Below are 19,241 nucleotides of genomic sequence, written 5' to 3' on the forward strand. Positions count from 1 at the left end.
CATGTTCTGTACTGCCCGCGGACTTACAAATTGAGGCGCTGCTTAAAAGCGTTTCATTAAAATCCGATTAAAGATACTTTTTGCGGCCGGCTGGTCACGGACAACTGGCCACAGGCTACGGGCTCCAGTCATGTGATTTTCATTTAATTCAACCAGCCAGCCAGCCAGCATTGCTTTAATTCTGGAGCTCCGTCTGGATCCACTTCGTCTGCATTTGTCAGTTGGGGGAGGGGCCCGGAAAACGGGGATGCAATCAACTTGTCAGCGCTCCCACTTTTCCATCCTTGTGCTGAATCTCATTATGCAACTTTTATGGGGTCATTGAGGCTGCGTGATTTATATATTTTTCAAAATTAAAAAAGCTTAACAACTGTTTAAAGAGCCTCGGGAAATTTTGTGCAGCATACTCGTGGGTGCAATGGAAAACTGCAAGCCTTTAGTCTACATCCCATTTGTTGTGATATTCAGGGTTTTTAGAGCGATTCGGTGAAAGTATATGTGAAACATTTTTTTTTCCCACTTCAAACGAAATTTTTGTCTAATAGGGTCGAGTGGGGACCATTAAAAGAGAGTGGCTTGACAGAAAGTATTTTGGTTAAAGTGATTCCTTACAAAAACGGAAGAAAAAAGCTCGTCTTTTTGTTCGCCCGACAGTTTTTCTTTGTTTCTTTATCTTTATGCTGGCGAAATTAATGCAACACATTAAGAGAAATATTGCAACAGTGGCGGCAGCAGCCGAGGACTTTTCCATTTTTCTCATTTTTGCTCAGCGCGAGGCTTACACAGACACAGTCACACAGGCACACAGACTTTATAGCATGAATTTCTTGAATATTTCCACGTTTTGCTCTGCACGCGCTTTTCCCTCATCTTCGGCTTCGTCCTGCTGCTTTTATTTTATTTATGCTATCACTGCAACCTGAAATGCTTTGGCCACACACACTCACTGAGATTCATATAGCTGGATTCAGCAGGATACTGCATTTATGTGAAATTTCTTTCCTGCTGCATCTGCCCTTTCTTTCAGAGCCCAGGACATATGCATGGAAACTTTAGTGAAATTAAGAAAAATATAAAAAGACATTCCAGCAGCAGGAGTGAAAAGAAATGCTTTAGGAAAATGAAAAAATAATGCTACGAAATGCAAAAATAACATCTAGAAATAAGTCAAAGTCCTGCCCCTGCCACTTGCCTCTTTTCCTGAGGGGAAAAAAATCAGCAGAGAAAATATTATGTCAGCAAATCAAATCGATTGTGTGGGAAAGCATTAGCCCAGGAACCAGGGAATCGCTTCGAAGTCTCCCCGTAATTCCCAATTAAAAAGCCGTTAATGATGCGTGGCCCAAAGCGAGACCATCGCAACCCCAAAGGCCCAGACGTGTCGCATGTAACGCCTCAATGGCAGCCTGATTGAAAACTCAAATGTGCGACTCCGATCCGCCCCCGAAGTTGGGGTTTATTGTTTGTCTTTGCCCCTGACGAGCACTTTTTAATTTCGATGGGTTGTCTGCGGACAAACGAGGCATTTCCGCGTCTGATTATCGGGATCCATTGGGATGTATTGATTCTATCTGGGAACTCGGCTGCTGACTTGGGCTTAATTATGAGCTGCGAGTGAAGTGCGTGGGAAATCGAATAGGGTTCCCAAAGGGTGACTGAGTGCTCTGCGTTCGCGTTCACCTGTGGTCGCCATTCGCTCATTTCCATTTGACAATTCCTGACTTGGGTAATCGAGCAGTCAGGTCATCATGTTGGGTGCATTTCCATCACCTGCAATCCGCGAAATGAATTTAATGAAGAGTTGTATGCCCGTGTCAGGTTGTTCACAAAATTTCATTTGCTGTTGCATGTGCATGTCCATTTCTATTTGCATTTCCATTTTCCTCTCCCCGTTTTTCATTTTCAGTAACCTTCGCTTCGCCAAAATGACGAATGTTGACTGCTGGCCGACCAAAAACTAATTAAAAAGCTGACCGGGACACGTTCCATGGCCATTGCCATTGCTAATGTTAACGTTTCTAATTTTGATGATCCATTGATTTTCTACACACAGAAAAAAAATATTTTAATTAACTATTTTTATTATTTTCGTTTATGATAAAGCATTATTAGCTAAAAAACATACGCAACATTTTAATTTCATATTTAAAATAAATACATTCTGCAAAATAACAAAAAACTAATCAACGTTAAAATGATAAATTTGAATTCATATTATTAGAGAATCAAACCACAAGTCCTAAGAGGTATGTCACTTTGAAATCGGATTAAATTTGGTAAAGTTATGGGCTCTGGAAGTCCAGTTGGTGGTCCCCTTTTTACAAATCATCGGAAAACTCAAAAATAACTAACATTAAAATGGGTCAAAAATTGGATCAACGATAAAGCGACAATTTTGAATGCAGATTTTTTGAGAATCGAATCACAAGTCTTTAGAGGTATGCCATTTTGGAATCGGCTTAAGTTCAATTTTGAGTCCCTGTCTTACAAGACATCGGAAAATTAGAAATAACTAACATGAAAATGGGTCAACAATTTGATCAACGTTAAACTGAACATTTTGAATGCAGATTTTTAGGGAATTTAATCATAAGTCTTTAGAGGTATGCCACTTTGAAATCGGAAAAAATTTGGGAAAGATACAGACTCTAGAAGTCCAATTGCTTATATATACTATTACAAAAATGAAATATTCCATAAAACGACTATATTTTTTATGCGTTCATGTTTAAAAACAATGAAATTGCTTAAAGTTTATTTTATATAAGTTGTTTTTCTCTAGGTGTATGCATAGCACCGAATGACAACCAAGTAGGCAGTAATTTTATGGTCCTGCTCCTGCCGGGAAATGTGATACGATTCCGTTCGGGTGCATAAATCACGTGTTTTACTAATTAAACGAAACAGTAAACAACCATCTATGGCCGGTCAAGGTTTTAATGAGTAGACAAAATGCCATTGTAACTGAGGACTTAAAACGCCCACGGGAACTGCGATCATAAAAACGCCCCAATCCAGCATCTGTGCAGGATCCCCGGGCACAATAATCATAAAAATTGCATATTAAAATTCATTCGGGGGGCGTGAACTGCTTCACTTTTTCTTTTTCTTATTATTTTTTTTTATTGTGCGACGCCTTTAAAATGTTTATAAATACAGTCAATTTGCTGTCAACTTTTGAACTTGCCACATGTGTTCGGCTTCGGCTTTCGAGTTGTAAAATGTCAAGGGGTCAACGGCAACGGCTCATTATAATGCAACCGACTAGTCCGAACGGAGTGAGTGACACTCATTCCAGGGAGAGCCCAGAAATCGGTTTGGAATCGAATTATGCTAAAACATATTTGGCTGCTGCGATAGCGGCGACTACTCCGATATGCATGTCAACGCAATCATTTGACATTTTGACAGGATATCGAGGGAATAGACGGGGAATTTTTAGGGATCAGGGTTGGGGGTTGAGGGAGCGTGAGTGCCGCAGGATAGTTCAAGTTGAATGTCGCGCCTGCGCGCCTCAAATTACAAATTAAACAGCGACGATGCACGGTTTTCCATGTCTCTCGGCTAACCTAAATCAAATTACGGCCTGACAAATTTACTTGTTGAATGCGATGGAGGCGAGCGGGAAAAATTATGTGTTTAAACACCTCAACATAAGACATTTTGTTCAGTATTTCTTTAGTGTACAAGAACTTTTGAAATGAAAATGTTTTGTTTGGCATGTGTCCATATTTTCATTTCAGACAATTAAATTGAAGATTGTTTTCATTTAGTGTTATGTCTTTATCTAGAATATTTTTAATAATCTACATAGTAGAAAGATGTTTAAGAGATGGTAACTTAATTATAAATAATTTGGTATAATTTATTTAAAGAAAGTTCTATCCCTTAATTTCCTGGAAAAGATAATAATTCTATTTTGACAGACAATCACAACGCAACCTCAACCCTTCTAGACTTTGCTTTATTTATTTATTTGAAGACAGTCCCAAATCACATTCAAAGCGTACACATGATGTCTGCGATTGGAAATAAACAAAAGCAATAACCATTTCGTAGTTTCCACAACAAGAATTACCCCAGATATGGCCCCAACCCAAATCCGAGCCATTGCCACGTCGGCAGCTCACTTGATGGAGAATGTGGAGTAAATAAACGCGACCATTTGCAGCATTGTCAAGTGGAAAATCATTGACAAATTTATGAACCCACCCGACACACACTCAACAAGAGCAAATACACGAGCAAATGTTTACGTATATATATTCTCGAACCAGAGAGCGGAAAACATAAAGTTAAAAATTTCATTAACAAATCGACACCGCACCGTCTCATTACTTGGCAACAAATAAATTTTATTAAGTACGCTTTATCTTTGTGCGCTTTTATTTACGATTTTTCATTAAAGTCATTTGGCATGCCGCATAATTCCCACCCACCCAAGTTGACCAAACATTCGGATTGCGAGTTTATCCATTAATGTTGCGGCGGATATGTTGCAGTGCGCTAAAAAAATATTACAATTTCATCGAAAAAATGTTTGTACACATGCAGCAGGGCAAGGGTCATTCAGCGATGCTGCGGTAAGCTTTTGCAGCTAATTAATTGGATGGTTTTTAAATAAACACTAGTGAACTCATCCGAATGGCCGGGGAATATGAATCATGCGGGATTTAATTGAAATCGAAACTTGCCCCAGACAAATCATAAATTGGGCGACAGCAGTGCGTGGGCTCAGAAGAAAAAAAAGAAAAAACCCTAAAGTCGGCCCCCCCAAAAAAAAAAAACCCCCCAAAAAAAAAAAAGAGGGGGGGGGAGAAAAAAAAAAAAAAAAATAAAAAAAAAAAAAAAATAAAAAAAAAAAAAAAAAAAAAAAAAAAAAATAAAAAAAAAAAAAAAAAAAAAAAAAAAAAAAAAAAAAAAATTTTAAAAAAAAAAAAAAAAAAAAAAAAAAAAAAAAAAAAAAAAAAATTAAAATAAAAAAAAAAAAAAAAAAAAAAAAAAAAAAAAAAAAAATAAAAAAAAAAAAAAAAAAAAAAAAAAAAAAAAAAAAAAAAAAAAAAATATTAAAAAATAAAAAAACAAAAAAAAAAAAAAAAAAAAAAAAAAAAAAAAAAAAAAAAAAAAAAAAAAAAAAAAAAAAAAAAAAAAAAAAAAAAAAAAAAAAAAAAAAAAAAAAAAAAAAAAAAAAAAAAAAAAAAAAAAAAAAAAAAAAAAAAAAAAAAAATAAAAAAATAAATCTTAAAAATAAAAAAAAATTAAAAAAAAAAAAAAAAAAAAAAAAAAAAAAAAAAAAAATTACCTTAAATCTTGCGAGAATTGATAATCACCCGGGGAAAAAGCGTCTGCTAGCGGAAATGGTCGAGTGTTTTCCCGAAAACTGTCGCGCGTCATCGCCACATCAACTCACATTGGCATCAGATCTATAGGTCTTGGTCAGGCCAGCGATTTGTCTACACTCAGGAAATTTTAGTTCTATGTCATAATTTATTTTGTGAAAGGGAAATTCGTAATAATTTACTTATATTACTTTACTTATATTATTATACAAAATTAAATTATATTACATGAAATTGATCACTACCTCTATTAAAATAATGTGATCGTCAAAACGATTGAAAAGTAATTAAATTAATTTATGAATAAACTTTAATTAGTATTTAAATCTTAATAAATCTAATAAAATTTAAGATTTTTTGTTTCTTTGTTTAGTTTGTTTTGTTTTCTTGACCATCCTGTAAATGATTCTAGTGTATTTTTAATATAAGTTGTTGATTAAAATTTGTCATAATATATACAATTTTTCCCCCAGTGCACTTACGCTGAAAAGTATGGCCAAAATCGACTAATTTTAAGAATGATGTAAGCTGTCGCAATCGTGCGACAACAAAGGCAGTGGTCACACAGTTTTGGCTGCGAGCCCAATATTCTGGCCAGCCCTCCGACCGATTCGCAAATGACGGGCGCGCAAGTGGCAGGAATTGTGTGTTAAACGTTTCTGAATTGACTTGACGCGTTCGGCCCGAGAGCAGAACCTCCGACCAGGGCCAGCTGCCAACCTATGCCAACCATCGTATCCCGTCCCATCCGTCCCCATCCCAAAACCATACCATCCGGGTGAACGTGCGCCAAAACACGACGCTTGCCAAAAATCATAAAAAATATGTGGCGATTATAGGGGAGATGGCATCATTTAATGATGAAGTGCCGCAATGGGCTGGAAAAAGGGAAATGGATGTGAATGTGGATAAAAGGGAACTGACTCATGCTCCGGAAACGTCAGCCACAATGGGCAATGCACTTGAGGACCTAGGACAATACGCCCATGGAGAGGGAACAAATAGTTTTGCGATGGCATTTTTGTGGCGTAAATTAAAAACATATTGTCAGGCATTAGCGGACGAGCTAAAAGTGCTAAAAATAGCGAAAAGAGAGCGGGATTTCGAGATGCACATCAAGATGCACTGGAGCCAGAATGTGTATGTGCTATTTGTCGCACTGGCAAATGAGTTGCCTTAATAAATTTAGCCCATGTATATAGTACAGTACTTACGCCCGCCTGGCGATTCTGTGCAGCAAAAAAAAGGAGAGAAATAAAAGGAATGAAACGAAGAAAATTATGTGGCAATAAAAAATAGTGCTAAAACATTCGACAGCCTAGCTGCAACAACAACCACAAGGGCATCGCAGCATCGCACACTTGCTCACCATATGTGCAACGCCAAGATCGCACAGTGCAACCCCGCTGGAAATGGAAAATGGGCGGGGAAATGGTCGTGGAAATGGGCAGAGGATCCAGCGGATCACAACGGAGCACAGAGACACTGCCACGGTCAAGTGCACTGTGGAAAATGTGAAGGTCCATGGGTTCTAAGAGATGGAAATTATATTGACACTTATGGTGAAATTCAATTAGAGAAGCAGAACCAATTTTAGTTGACTTATTTCCCATGTGAATAAATAAAAATAAAAATGAGGAAAGAGGTCCAGGTCTATATTGTAACTAAAATAAAATTGAGTTAAAAAATATTAAACTAAAATTACTAAAATTAACGTGTCCACCTATTACTGCACTTTGTGACACATTTTATGATGTCACCCCTTTCCGAATTTTTCAGAATTTTATTATGATTTGGATAAAACTCACTTGTTATCTTTATCTTTTTATCTTTATAAAAACTTGTAACAATCATCTGAAAGGTTAAAATAAAAAACAAATATTTCTGCTTTCTTAGTTTTTACGAAAATAAAAAAGTTTGTCAAAAAAATACTATACAATGGTTTTAATTATTTTTAAAAACAATCACTTATGTTTACTTTATTAATTTTCGGTTTGTTGTAATGCTCATGGGATTTCCCATTTTCCACAGGGCACTCGGTACAACTCACGCATAATTTCTATACACAAACATCAGCCTAAAATAACAGTATTAACAAGAACAACAGCCACAGCAGCAGCACTGGGACTAAAACAAGAGAAGTACAACTACACCAAAGATCGGTGAAATCTAGGCAAGGTGTAGGGGGAAGGAGGGGTACACGAAGGCGACGCCGACGGAGGCAGCGGCGGTAGCACATGTGCGTGCCAAAGGCAGGAAAAGCGGGCAGAGGGCGATCTCGCGACGTTGACAGGGACGTCGGCAGCGGCAGAGGCAGGATCCAACGCTCCACGTTCCCGTTCCCTTTCCCTTTCCCGTTCCCGTTAGACATCCCGTTCTCGTTCCGGGCATTTAAATATCGTGCGGCAGCAGCTCTCCGGTTTATTGTCAGCCAGATCGCGGTGGCGTGAACATCGCAAGTGCCAGCCGAAGATTGTTAAACTAGAAACTAGAAACCAGAGAACTCTCGGATTTACGTGTGTGTGCCACAGTGTGTGATTTTCCTGGGATTTCCCGCGTTCGGTGGCCGTTATAAAAAAAAAAAAAAACTAAATTGGCAACCTTCCCAGACAACTGCCGGAAATGCGAAAGTGAAAGCGGTCGGCCAAGAAGAACGGACAGCAAATCACCAGAGACCCGAGAATATAGTATGTCATCCACGCTGAAGACCAGCCAAAGTGGCGGCATGTACGTCAAGACGTCGGAGATTTCGGGCAAGGAGGCGGGCAGCTGCTACGGCGGATTCATGTCGCCCCCGCTGAGTGCCAATATTACGGCAAATAACAGGGAGAGGGACATTTTCCGGGTGCCGGCGAAGGTGGAAGCCGGTGGTCATAGCAACTTTGCCACGGAGGAAATGCAGTTTCCCGACTTTTCACATCTCTGCTTTGCCGCCGAGACGCCGAACTCGGTTTTCGGTGACTGCCATCACACTTATGCCGGGCAGGATCAGCAGCAGGACTCGGATCAGGATGATATAGTCTGCGCTGCGGCGGGAAATACAGGCATGCCTTACCAGCAGGGACAGTACACTCAGCTCAATCGCGAGGACATCTTTCGCTTCGAACCGGAGGACATAGCCCGGCTGACTGGAGAATCGGAGCTGCCCGGGTTACTACAACCACCTCAAACACCATATACCCCGTACACCCCCTACACACCCTATACGCCCTGCAGCGCCCAAAACAGCCAACTTCCCGTGCAGGCGACAAATGACTCTATTAATCTGGATATTGATTACTTTAATTATGACGAGATTAATTGCCAATCGAAAAACCAATCACCGTGCTCATCACCGCACCTCGATGCCTGGCTGAACTTCAATCTTGGCGAGATTTCAGCAGCCGCATCATCGAGTGCCGCCTCGCCAAAGTTGGGCAATGTGTTCGAGGAGCCAGGAGTCAAGGAGGAGGCCTCGCCCACGAAACTTCCGTCGATGAACTCGACCTTCGGCACCCCCAAATGCATTCCCATGTGCGCCAGCAACTACGATGACTACGCCAATCTCTACCAGGGATCAGGGTATGCGTCGGAGAACTACCAGAACAACATGGCCCAGGCCATTGAGAAGCCGAATCGGGAGCACAAGGCCATCTGGACCATCGATGAACTGGATGAACTGATGCTGGGCGAGCAACAGCAATTCTATCAGCACCAGTTGCAGCAGCAGCAGGAGTTGCATCAACTGCAACAACAACAGCAGCAGGAACTGCAGCGGGAACAGGAGCAGCAATCCCAGAGTTGCAAATCCGATATGGTTAACTATTTGGCAGATGACCTTATCAAGGCCGAAGAATTCCGGAACTTGGACAGTGAGGATGATGAGAACTACAACGAGGATGAGGAGGACTTGGACAACGAAGTGTTTGCCCCGTCGGCGGAGTGCAACAACAAGCTGGATTCAGCCTGTTGCGATCCGGAGGCGGAAGCTGAGAGCGAGGCTATCCCACTCATCTGCCGCTGGACGGGATGCGATGAGGAGTTCCCCCACCAGCAGGCCTTCGTGGAGCACATCGAAAAGTGTCATGTGGATGTGCGAAAGGGAGAAGACTTCTCCTGCTTTTGGCTTGATTGTCCCAGACGGTATAAGCCCTTCAATGCCCGCTACAAGCTGCTCATCCACATGCGAGTCCACAGCGGCGAGAAACCCAACAAATGTCCGGTAAGCATTCCAAACGACCCAAAGCTAATCTATTTTAAAGGGGGAACAAACATCTAAGCTAGAGAATCTGTTTTTAAAGTCAAAAACGATTATCAAAGAAAAGGCAGATGTTTCTTAAGAAAGTAGATGCATTAGTTAGTAAAAAAGATAAACCGCATAGGGACTAAGACAATTAAGATAACATAAATAATTATAAAATACAAGATAGAGATTTTCTATAAAGCTTTCCATCTACCACCAATCCTTTTTATAAAAGAAATATAGAAAACATGAACTTGCCTCCGGCGTTCCTAAATTGAGATATATTTTCCACTGTGTTTACCAACCTTTCCAATCCCTCATAGAATATCATTTTTCAAAATCAAACAATAGATATGGATCTTGCCTTTTTGCCGGCCCAGCTGGTACATTTGTTTATGCGTCCAAACAAGATTTTTCTCGGGTAGAACCCATTTTGTGTGTGTTTTAGTTGCCTTTTTGTTTGTATCATGCACGTGTTGACATTTGATGCGCCATCGCTGCGATGATGAATTGTGCGGCGCAGGGCAATCACGGAAATTGACAGGGCGAGAGCTGCGAGTCCGGAGTCCACTTGAAATGGAGTTGCTGGTAATATTATTAGGACGAACACTCGCTACATCTTCTATCCATCGTTGGCATGCTCTTTCATTTTGATTTTTGAGTAATTGATGGATTCTTGCCAGTCCTTTTTTCGATCAAAAAGGCTCGGCCATCATCAACTTGGCTGACCCACTGCTGCCTTTTGCCATTACACATGTTTTCTGTTTCTGTTTCTGTTTCTGTTGCAGAAACGTAATATGCCCTTTCAGGTGGGTGTGCTGGCATGGGAGTGATAGGGGGGAATGGGTTGCCCGTGACACCTGCGGGCAGCAGCATCAACGGCATCTGCTGGGAGGTCCCAATTTTATGCGTCCTTCTGACACTTCTTCCTTTATCCATTTGCCGCTTCTTGCAGCCCCATGGTAATTGCAATTTTCGATGACACCCTTCCTTTTTTGTTTTTCCATTACAGTTCCCTGGCTGCAATAAAGCATTCTCGCGTTTGGAAAATTTGAAAATTCATCAGCGCTCGCACACGGGCGAGCGGCCTTATGGCTGCCAGTATAAAGGTTGCCTCAAAGCGTTCAGCAATAGCTCGGATCGGGCGAAACATCAAAGGACCCACTACGACACGGTGAGTATCCCTATATGCATATGAGTGTGGTGTGGTGAATGGGCTCCAGCAATTTCCAGTGCGTGTCAAAAGGAAATTGAGGAGCTCGCTCGCGGCTGCAGAAGATGCAGCTGGGGCCGCCGAAGAGCGGCTTTAAGATTTAATGGAGGCCAAGGCGCTTAGCCAGTCGCAAAAAAAAAAAAAAAAAGGAGCTACTGTTGCTGCTGCCAGCATGACATGTGCACATTTCGCATTTCGCTGCCTGAGTGATTTATAGTTCTGCGTGTGTGCTGTATCTGTGAGAGCGGGTCCGATGGCCCGATGGCAAAAGTAGCAGCAGCTGGAGTAGGACTAGGAATAGGAATACGAATAGCAACAACGGCAGCCGCGTCAGCGCGTACGACAACCGGAAAAAAGGTCAAAACCAGCTGAAAAGGCCAGCGATTCAGCCAGCAGCAATGGCAACAGCAACAGCAACAGCAACAGCAATAGGAATAGGAATAGCAATAGCAACAACAGCAGCAGGCAAATCGAATAAACTAAACGAGTTACTTTCGTTGCCTAGCTGAAGGGGCAGGGCAGCCAATCAGGATCACAAAAGGATACGATGTGTGCTGGCTTGACGCGGTTACACTCAGAAAAGTGTATTATCGCTTAAATAAGAAAATTGTCGTCCGTTTTCATCACATTTTCATGATAAAATGTATAGCATCATAGAGATAATGTGTCACTGCTTAGTCATAAGAAAACTAAAATTAAAAGAAATTGCTGATTTTATGGGTTTACTAGGAAACGTTCTTATCTTTTTTATTATTTATCTCTTGTGACAGTCAGGTTTTCCAAGAACTTTGTGGAATTTTTTTTTGGCGAGCATTTAACAGATAGAAGTTTGGGCTTGTAGTATTTATTTAATATGTCATCCGTCTCTATTTTTGTCAATAATTTCGATATCAAAAATAGATAGATATTTGGCTTTTTTGTAATGATTTAAAAATAACCAGCCAGAGTTTTAAGTACACACCTTCATGGTTTTTTAAACCATTCCAAATAAGATTTGTAAGATGTTTTTCAAGAGAATTTAGGTTAATAGAGGGTTTCCAAACGAAAGTTGTGTAAGTTTAGAAAAGTGTTTTTTTGAGTGCACTACTGGCATTGCTGTTGTCGCTTTTGGCCCGCGGCTGCTGCCTTGGCAGAATAAACAAAATGCAGCATGACATTTCAAAACGATTTGACTTGGCAAATACGCTGGCCCATCTGTTAGCGGCTGTGTGAGTGTGTGGGTGTGACTGTGGAGTGTGTGTATTGTGTGCGGGTGTGTAAGTGAGTTAGGAGTGCCTGCAGGACGAATGTTAGAAATCAATTGCATAGTTTTAGGCAGCGGCACTGAGCCGCTCCGGTTAGAATCGAATCCAAGGCAAATACTAGGTACTAACGCAACGCTCTACCCTTTCTATTTCGCTCTATTGGAACAGAAACCGTATGCCTGCCAGCTGCCCGGCTGCACGAAGCGCTACACGGATCCCTCCAGCCTTCGCAAACATGTCAAGAACCACGCGCTGCGCAACGCCAACGGACAGCTGCGGCGCAAATCTGCCGGTGGCGCCTCCATTCCACCAGCCGTAGGTCAAAAGAAGGCGGCCAAAACCCGCCGCCACTCCGAGTCGACCCTGGTGCAAGGGGGCGTGGCAGGTGCCGCGGGGGATCAACGCCAGCACCGCAGCAATAGTTGCAGCGAGGCATTGCTGCTGCAGCCCGAAAACGACAGGACAGACCGCAACAATTGCGGCAATGGCGACGGCACCGGTGTTGCAGCTAATAACAATTCAATGAACTTTAATGAGTTGTCAAATTGCATTGTCATCATTGAGCACAATCAGAATGGAGGTCCTGCAGGAGCGACCGCAACGGGAACATATGGCAACGGCAATGGTGCCGCACCGGAAACGGATGCGCTGAGCGTTTGCAGCGGCAGCAGCAACAACAATAATCATTACAATGGAAATATTAATCAATTAAGCGAACTCGAGCAATTGCTGACAGCGGCGAAGCCTTCAGCTCCGCCAGCTGCTAATGGAATTGGCCAGGCCAACAATAACCAGGCCAATGGCGACAGCAAATGCCATTTGAGTGAGTTTGTGTCGTTCGAGTACGTGACTAAGTATCTAGCGGATGTCTACGAACCGCCTGCCAAAAGCCCGCCCCCGGCTAATTTCCATTTGCAGTCTGAGTTCGACAACAACTACGACATGCTGGACTTCGCCCAGTTCATTTGATTAAGGCTAGCTTAAACTATAGATTTGACAAGAGCCCACCTGGAAAAGTCAGCAATTCAATGTCCAAAGATCTCAGTGCCTGAGCCCTTATTAGAATGCCTACCATTAGTAAGACACCACCTCTGTAAATACTAAAGATAAGTAGTAGACTAAGCTTGAAACACGCCACAAAGAAACGTTCCTGAATTTCATTATAATCCAGTGATTAGCCGCGTCTTCCCACCCACTTCCTAAAAATAAATTTAACTAGAATACTCTCGTTTAAGGACTATCTGTAATTGCCTTGTTAAAGTTTGTCAACAAACGCATTGACCAAAATAAATAATTTAATTTGCAATCTTTTTTCTTACAAACTGCATTTGAATATTTAATTTTATTTGAATGTTCATTTTAATTACTTGGCGAAACATGCAAAACATATATGAATTAGAAAAGAGGATTAAAAAAATGGCGAACAAAGTTAATAAATTGGACAAATAAAGATTTATATGTTGCATAATAAAAGAGACAGTTTTGTAAGTGTGATCTTACTTGCTATTAACATTTTATACATCTTTTTCATAATCACATTATAACGTTGAACTCTAAAAAACTGCTCATTTGATTGACATATCCACTTGCATTCAAGGACTTGATAAGTATTTATTATTTTAAATATTATTGTAATAAAAAATACCCTTTTCACTACGGGTAACAATTATAAAAAGTTTTTAATCACCATCTGAATACAAAATTGCTGTTAACGCACCGTGATTACGCCTATCCATTCGTTCTCGATTATATATCTCACACCTGGACTTTTCTGCGGAATATCGGACTGGGAGACGTGCACAACATGTTGGGATTTCCGTTTCATGTTTGGCCGTCTGACTTTACTTAATTGCTGTGCGTTCAAAAAATAATTTACAACGCCAGAGAGCCATATATATTTATATAGTTAATTTATTATACGCTTTTAACACATTCTCAGTTTTTCATTTATTTGCCAACATATATCGAATTAATTTGCATTGCATATAAAATTCATAAAAATCGGCTTAAGTCTTAAATTAATTTGGGTTCGGGTCGCGCACTGATTGCAATTGGTCGAGGTCAGTGAATCGTTAAGTGGGGGGGTTGAAGTTACCTGGCGTTCGCCTAATGTGATTTAATATACCACAGCGAGTCCTGTAATGGAAATTATCGGATATTAACGAAGGAGAAACCGGGTATCTCATTAAAATTGATCAAATTAAGCCTTAAACCTTGACGAACCTTGCTGGGCAGCCACAATGCTGCACTGCCGATGCATTTTTAGTGACTTAATAAGGCTCGAATGGCCTCTTTCGTTAACTGGTTGGAAATTGCTATGGTCATGGCACACAGCGGGCTGTTAATGTGTAAACAACTGCCAACATATCAATGAGCAGAGGGGGCGGAGCAGTGGGGCAGAAATAAAGTGGCCAGAAGCATGGCCCCGTTAAATGAGCAGTTAACATTGCCCGTTATGAACTTTAATATTAATAACCATTTATGCTTATGACAGACAATGAAAGCCGTGCGCAAATTTACTTTCCGCAGCCGCAATCCCCTTTGAAAACCCACCATCCCCATGTCTCGTTTCTGTTTTCGCTGTTCAACTACAGCCCTAAAATGCTTAGCGATGGTGATGTGGGGGTGTTTGGGCGGCTGAGTGGGCCGTATTCCGCTGCACCATGCATTTAAAAATGCTGCAAGTGTGCCAGTTAATATGCAGACCGACACGGGTCTTCATTACAGCCCGCAAACACAGACAGCGACAAGCACACACCCACGCAAATATGAAACTGCAGGGACAGCGTCAACAAAATAAACAAAAATGTAAAGCAATTAAAAGCAGCCCAGCAGAACACAACGGAATATCCCACATAAAACATGAGCAAAGGCATGATTTTGACTTTTTTGCTTGCTTACTTTCTATTACTCCGGCCCTGACTCTCGCTTTATAAGTATCTTTAGTCTATCGAAAGAATTATACCTATTTCCGAAACCATTTTTACCAAGATATTTGCGCAAAATGGACTCAGATGTAGTTAAACATAAATATAGCTATAAATCTCAAAAAGGTGAACCCAGAAGTCTAGGATCAATGTCATTAATCACTATTTTTAGCTGATCATGACTGTACTAAATGTACACCTTCTAAGACTTAGTTAAACTAGTACTTTTATCTTTAAATTTAAAATGGCAAAGTACGTTAAAAAGTAATTTACAAGTTACATCAACAAAATATCAAAAAATGCCTTTTAGAAATCAGTTTTGAATTTATTTGGTCACAGTTTTGAATACAGATTTCCTTTATATTTCAATTTGATTATTTGGATTCCTGTGAGTTCATTACAAAGATTTTTAAGGTATTATAATCAGTTTTTACAAATCGAAGCCCAAGTCCCAATATACCCCTATTATTTCCATGGATCCTGGGCATCGAAATGGCTGTTGGACCGCCTGCTGAGGGCTACAAGTGGTCATTGGCTGGCTCCTGGCGCTCTTTCAGACCGGATTTTAGTTGGATCCAAATGAATTTTTTGCTTTTGAGGTTAAAGGGCAAAAATTGTGCAGCTAGGCGCCAGCGAACACACGCGGATGGCAGCTAAATATTTACAAGCTCAACGAAAACATCCGCAAACAAAAAGTGCAGACAAACACAGACAGAGAGAGAAGTTTTATGAAAATGGCCATCGCACATACCCCACATGTGGTGGAGTAATTGTTATGCCAAAGTCGGGCTCACAATTTATTTTTGTTAATCAGCAAACGCCCATTCCGCCAGCCACGCCCACCTTGCGGGAACCACGCGTGGCAAGTGGCAACAATTCGACAATTATGTGGCATTTCCATTGCTGCCCCTTGCTGTTCGTTTTTATTTTAATTAAAAAGTCCCCAGCCAGGATGCAAAAAGCGAACAGGTTCACGGGTTCCCATACCTGCAGGCGTGACCCTCCCGAAACCAAACCCCTCCTCCCTCCCCCTCTCCCACCGCATGTGTTAGAATTTTTGATATTTATGGGCGGTGGCCACTGGTCGGTGCAAAGTTACAGCCCGATAAGCATCTGCACCACCCAAAACACCGTCCATTGCAGCTGTTGTGGCTCAGATTTTCGGTGCGTTGTGACCGTTTGGTTCGCAATTATGCAAATCGAAAGATTGCCACACAGCGATATCCTAAAATTCCATGCATTTACAATTTTCTAATCAATGGAATTTTAATTTTAATTTCCAAGGCTGCCCCTTCGGGCTGTGTGTTTGCGATGCATCTTTGTGGTCTGATTATTATTTGCTACGAAAATTGTTTAATTTGCTGCTCAACGGTGGATAGAGCACACATTCAAGGGTAGTCGCGGCCGAGCGGCATTTTAAATTAAAGACCCGGATATTTCAATTAATTCAATCCCAGTGTGAAATGTGTCACTCACATGTCGGCAGCCGAATCGCTTTGTTGCCTATTTACAAGCGCCGTGAATGCGAATGCGAAAGTGAATGCAATTCATATTCATTTTAATTTAATCAGGCTCTTGCGACGTCGCTCAACCGTAATTAAGTTTCTTTGCCGGGGCCAGAGGCTCGGCGAGCGTGTGAGAATAAAAACAAAAAATGGTCCAGTATAATGGGAAAAAATTGAATAAATCAGATAGATATGCGAACCATATTTTACAGAAACCCCCGACGGGGCCGAGCTCATGGCGACTAATGCAATAAAAGATGGCCGCAGCACGTTTTTTAATATTTAATTAAATAAATAATTTCCATTTGGCGCTCGCAGTTTGCCGTTTTCAAATATTCGAACGCACGAATTTAAATATGGAAATACTTTGCACGCACCGGCTGCATATGGTAATATGCATTTTTCGCCAAGCATTTCCGGCGGACTCGTCAAAGTTTCCCGGCCGGGATGCACACACATGAATCATGGCTCTTTGCCGAAAGTTTTCCCTCGGAGTAATTAGAAGACTTAGTCGCATGCCCAGGGGGTCTTTGGCTGACTGCTTAAAATGCTCTTTTGCCGTTAAATTTATGACAACCGCACATGTTGTTTGCCAGCTAGAAACAATAACAATAACAATAACAATAGCAGCCCGCCAGGCGGCAGCCAAAGGCGTGCAACAACAAAGGGCAAAGGGGGAGGGGCCAGATCGCAGAGGGGGGCGCTGCAAAATGCTCGTTAGAAAGTTTCTAAGGTTGCGGCCGCACACGGAACAGCTGCGCCGCCAAAAGGGAAGGATTCTCCGAATTGTTGCACGCCTTCCTTCGCTTTGGGCGGTCACATTGTTGCTAAGCTACACACACACTATACAGACTGTTTCTGTTGGTGGCTGATAAGCTACACAGAGAGAAAAGTATCATCTTAAGCTCAAGAATGAAGTTCTGGGGCTAGGAATGCATCAGCCTTGACAGCTTCGCCTAATAAGCCAATTTTGTTATATGATTACTAAGATATGATATTCTGTACATTACCATACCACTACATTTTTATATTGTTGTACAAATGACTTACAACAGTACTAATTGGCAAGTTTAATGCTCTCCTTTAAAAGTCATATTTATAAATAAAATTAAAATCTTAAAAATAAGTTTTTTATAAATTAATAAACTCAATACATGTTTGCGAAGTATAATTTATCTTAAAATTAAACAACTAATCGTATTAATATATTACTTTTGAACTTTAAAATGAAACCGATTTAAAGATAGAAGTTTATGTATTTGTGTGCAAATATAAATGAACACATTTTTTTGTCAAAAGAATTAATCACTATGGAAACCGATATTTGACGAACTTTAAAAAAAAATCGATTTATTCGAAAATTTGAATGATGAAATTTTCAAAATTTGTTTGGTTTTTTTGAGTGCACTTGGACTCGAAGGCATACCCATACTCATACGCCGTGTGGTGCACTGACGTGACCTCCACTTGTGCGGCAAGTGCTCGAGTGGGCGTGGCAGCGAAATTTCGCTCCAAAGTGAATTTATTGTTTTGGCCATTACCACTTAGCCGGCCCCGAAACTTGCCCCAAAGAGCCGTTTATTTTGATGCAAGACGAGAACTTAAACAACCCGCCGAAGGATGCAAATGGAAAGCTGAGGATACTTTAAAGACTGGATCCTTGTATTTACTCACGCTAAATTGCACTCGATAATAAGTGCTTCACATTAATTAAATAACCAATAGATCGATCTGGGTTTTCCATTGCAAATTATGCGGGCGCCGGAAGGCAAAGGAAGCACACTTGTCGCGGTTTTCGCAACGTTTTCTTTTACCCGCGACAGCGAAATTAATTGCATTGCACGTGGAGGAGCACTTGTTACGGTTGCCATTAGCGGTGCCATTATCGTCATCGACCCTCGAAATCGCTGTAATTTCAAATAGATAATGAAATGCAATTAGAAAGCATGTGGCTGAGCCTGTGTGCCACAAGACTCCTGCAAAATGCAACAATAACAGCAATTTAAACAGGTTTCCCCAGCAGCCGAGTGCATAATGGCGCATAGAAGTTTGTAATTAAAGTTTGCCGACTCTGCCAGGTGACGTCGCCACGGGATATTGCCGTTTATTCCGGCCATTCCGACCATTTCCACCAATCCGGGCTCACAACGCATCAAGAGCAGCAGCAGCAGCAAATCAATATCCGCATCGGACTCACAACCGGACCCGCCGCCGTGATCCGTGCTCCGGCTCGGACTTGGTCTTCGTCCGGGCTTTTTCCCGGCTTTGTCCGGTCCATCAACAAAGCAGAAAATAAAATTCAATTAACGCGCTTAAATTAAACTGCCACTTCCTGTTTTGATGACATTTTCATAGCAGCTTCGTCCTGCAGCAGCAGCAGCATCAGCGGGAGGCTATTCTGCAGCGATAAGAATGCGGTTTCCATTGCCCGTAGGAGCAACTGGAGCCTGTTGCTGGCGTGGTGCGCTCCCGGATGACGTGGTGCCTCCTTTGGCGCCTTGCATCAATATTAAATGGTAAACGACCGGCATAATGGCTGTCCAACTGCGGCTGTCATCATGGTTGCTGCTCGGACAGGTTCCACGCCTGCTCCCGATGACAAATAAAGCTCATTACGCGCTTGTCCGGCATCCTTCACTTCACTCCTGATTGACCTGCATCTGCGGGTGGCAGCTCAAACTGCGGCCATAACTTGCCCTGCACTTGGAAAAAATTCTAGGGCTTTAAGCAAGCCAAAAAAGTTTTAAAAAAATTTGCAGATAACTGATTTTGAAAACTATTTTATATTTTT

The 19,241-nt window shown here is 41.3% G+C and overlaps 1 protein-coding gene across 1 annotated transcript; it reads left to right on the forward strand.

The window, feature by feature from the left end:
* Positions 1-7,758: 7,758 nt before the first annotated feature.
* LOC108052263 lies at positions 7,759-13,535 on the forward strand. Its single transcript, XM_017134625.2, has 3 exons — positions 7,759-9,540; positions 10,574-10,735; positions 12,187-13,535. Exons 1-3 carry the CDS (start codon positions 8,029-8,031, stop codon positions 12,985-12,987), a joined length of 2,475 nt encoding a protein of 824 aa, XP_016990114.2. The 5' UTR covers positions 7,759-8,028; the 3' UTR covers positions 12,988-13,535.
* Positions 13,536-19,241: the final 5,706 nt, after the last annotated feature.

This window comes from Drosophila rhopaloa, unplaced genomic scaffold (genome assembly GCF_018152115.1).
Source record: "Drosophila rhopaloa isolate 14029-0021.01 unplaced genomic scaffold, ASM1815211v1 contig_178, whole genome shotgun sequence".
Classification (NCBI taxonomy): Eukaryota; Metazoa; Arthropoda; class Insecta; order Diptera; family Drosophilidae; genus Drosophila; species Drosophila rhopaloa.

Excerpts from the sequence above, each read along its gene's own strand:
- LOC108052263 (XM_017134625.2), top strand. The coding sequence starts at position 8,029 with ATGTCATCCACGCTGAAGACCAGCCAAAGTGGCGGCATGTACGTCAAG. Across the intron at positions 9,541-10,573 it reads AGAAACCCAACAAATGTCCG|TTCCCTGGCTGCAATAAAGC; the intron begins GTAAGCATTCCA and ends TTTCCATTACAG. Across the intron at positions 10,736-12,186 it reads AAAGGACCCACTACGACACG|AAACCGTATGCCTGCCAGCT; the intron begins GTGAGTATCCCT and ends CTATTGGAACAG.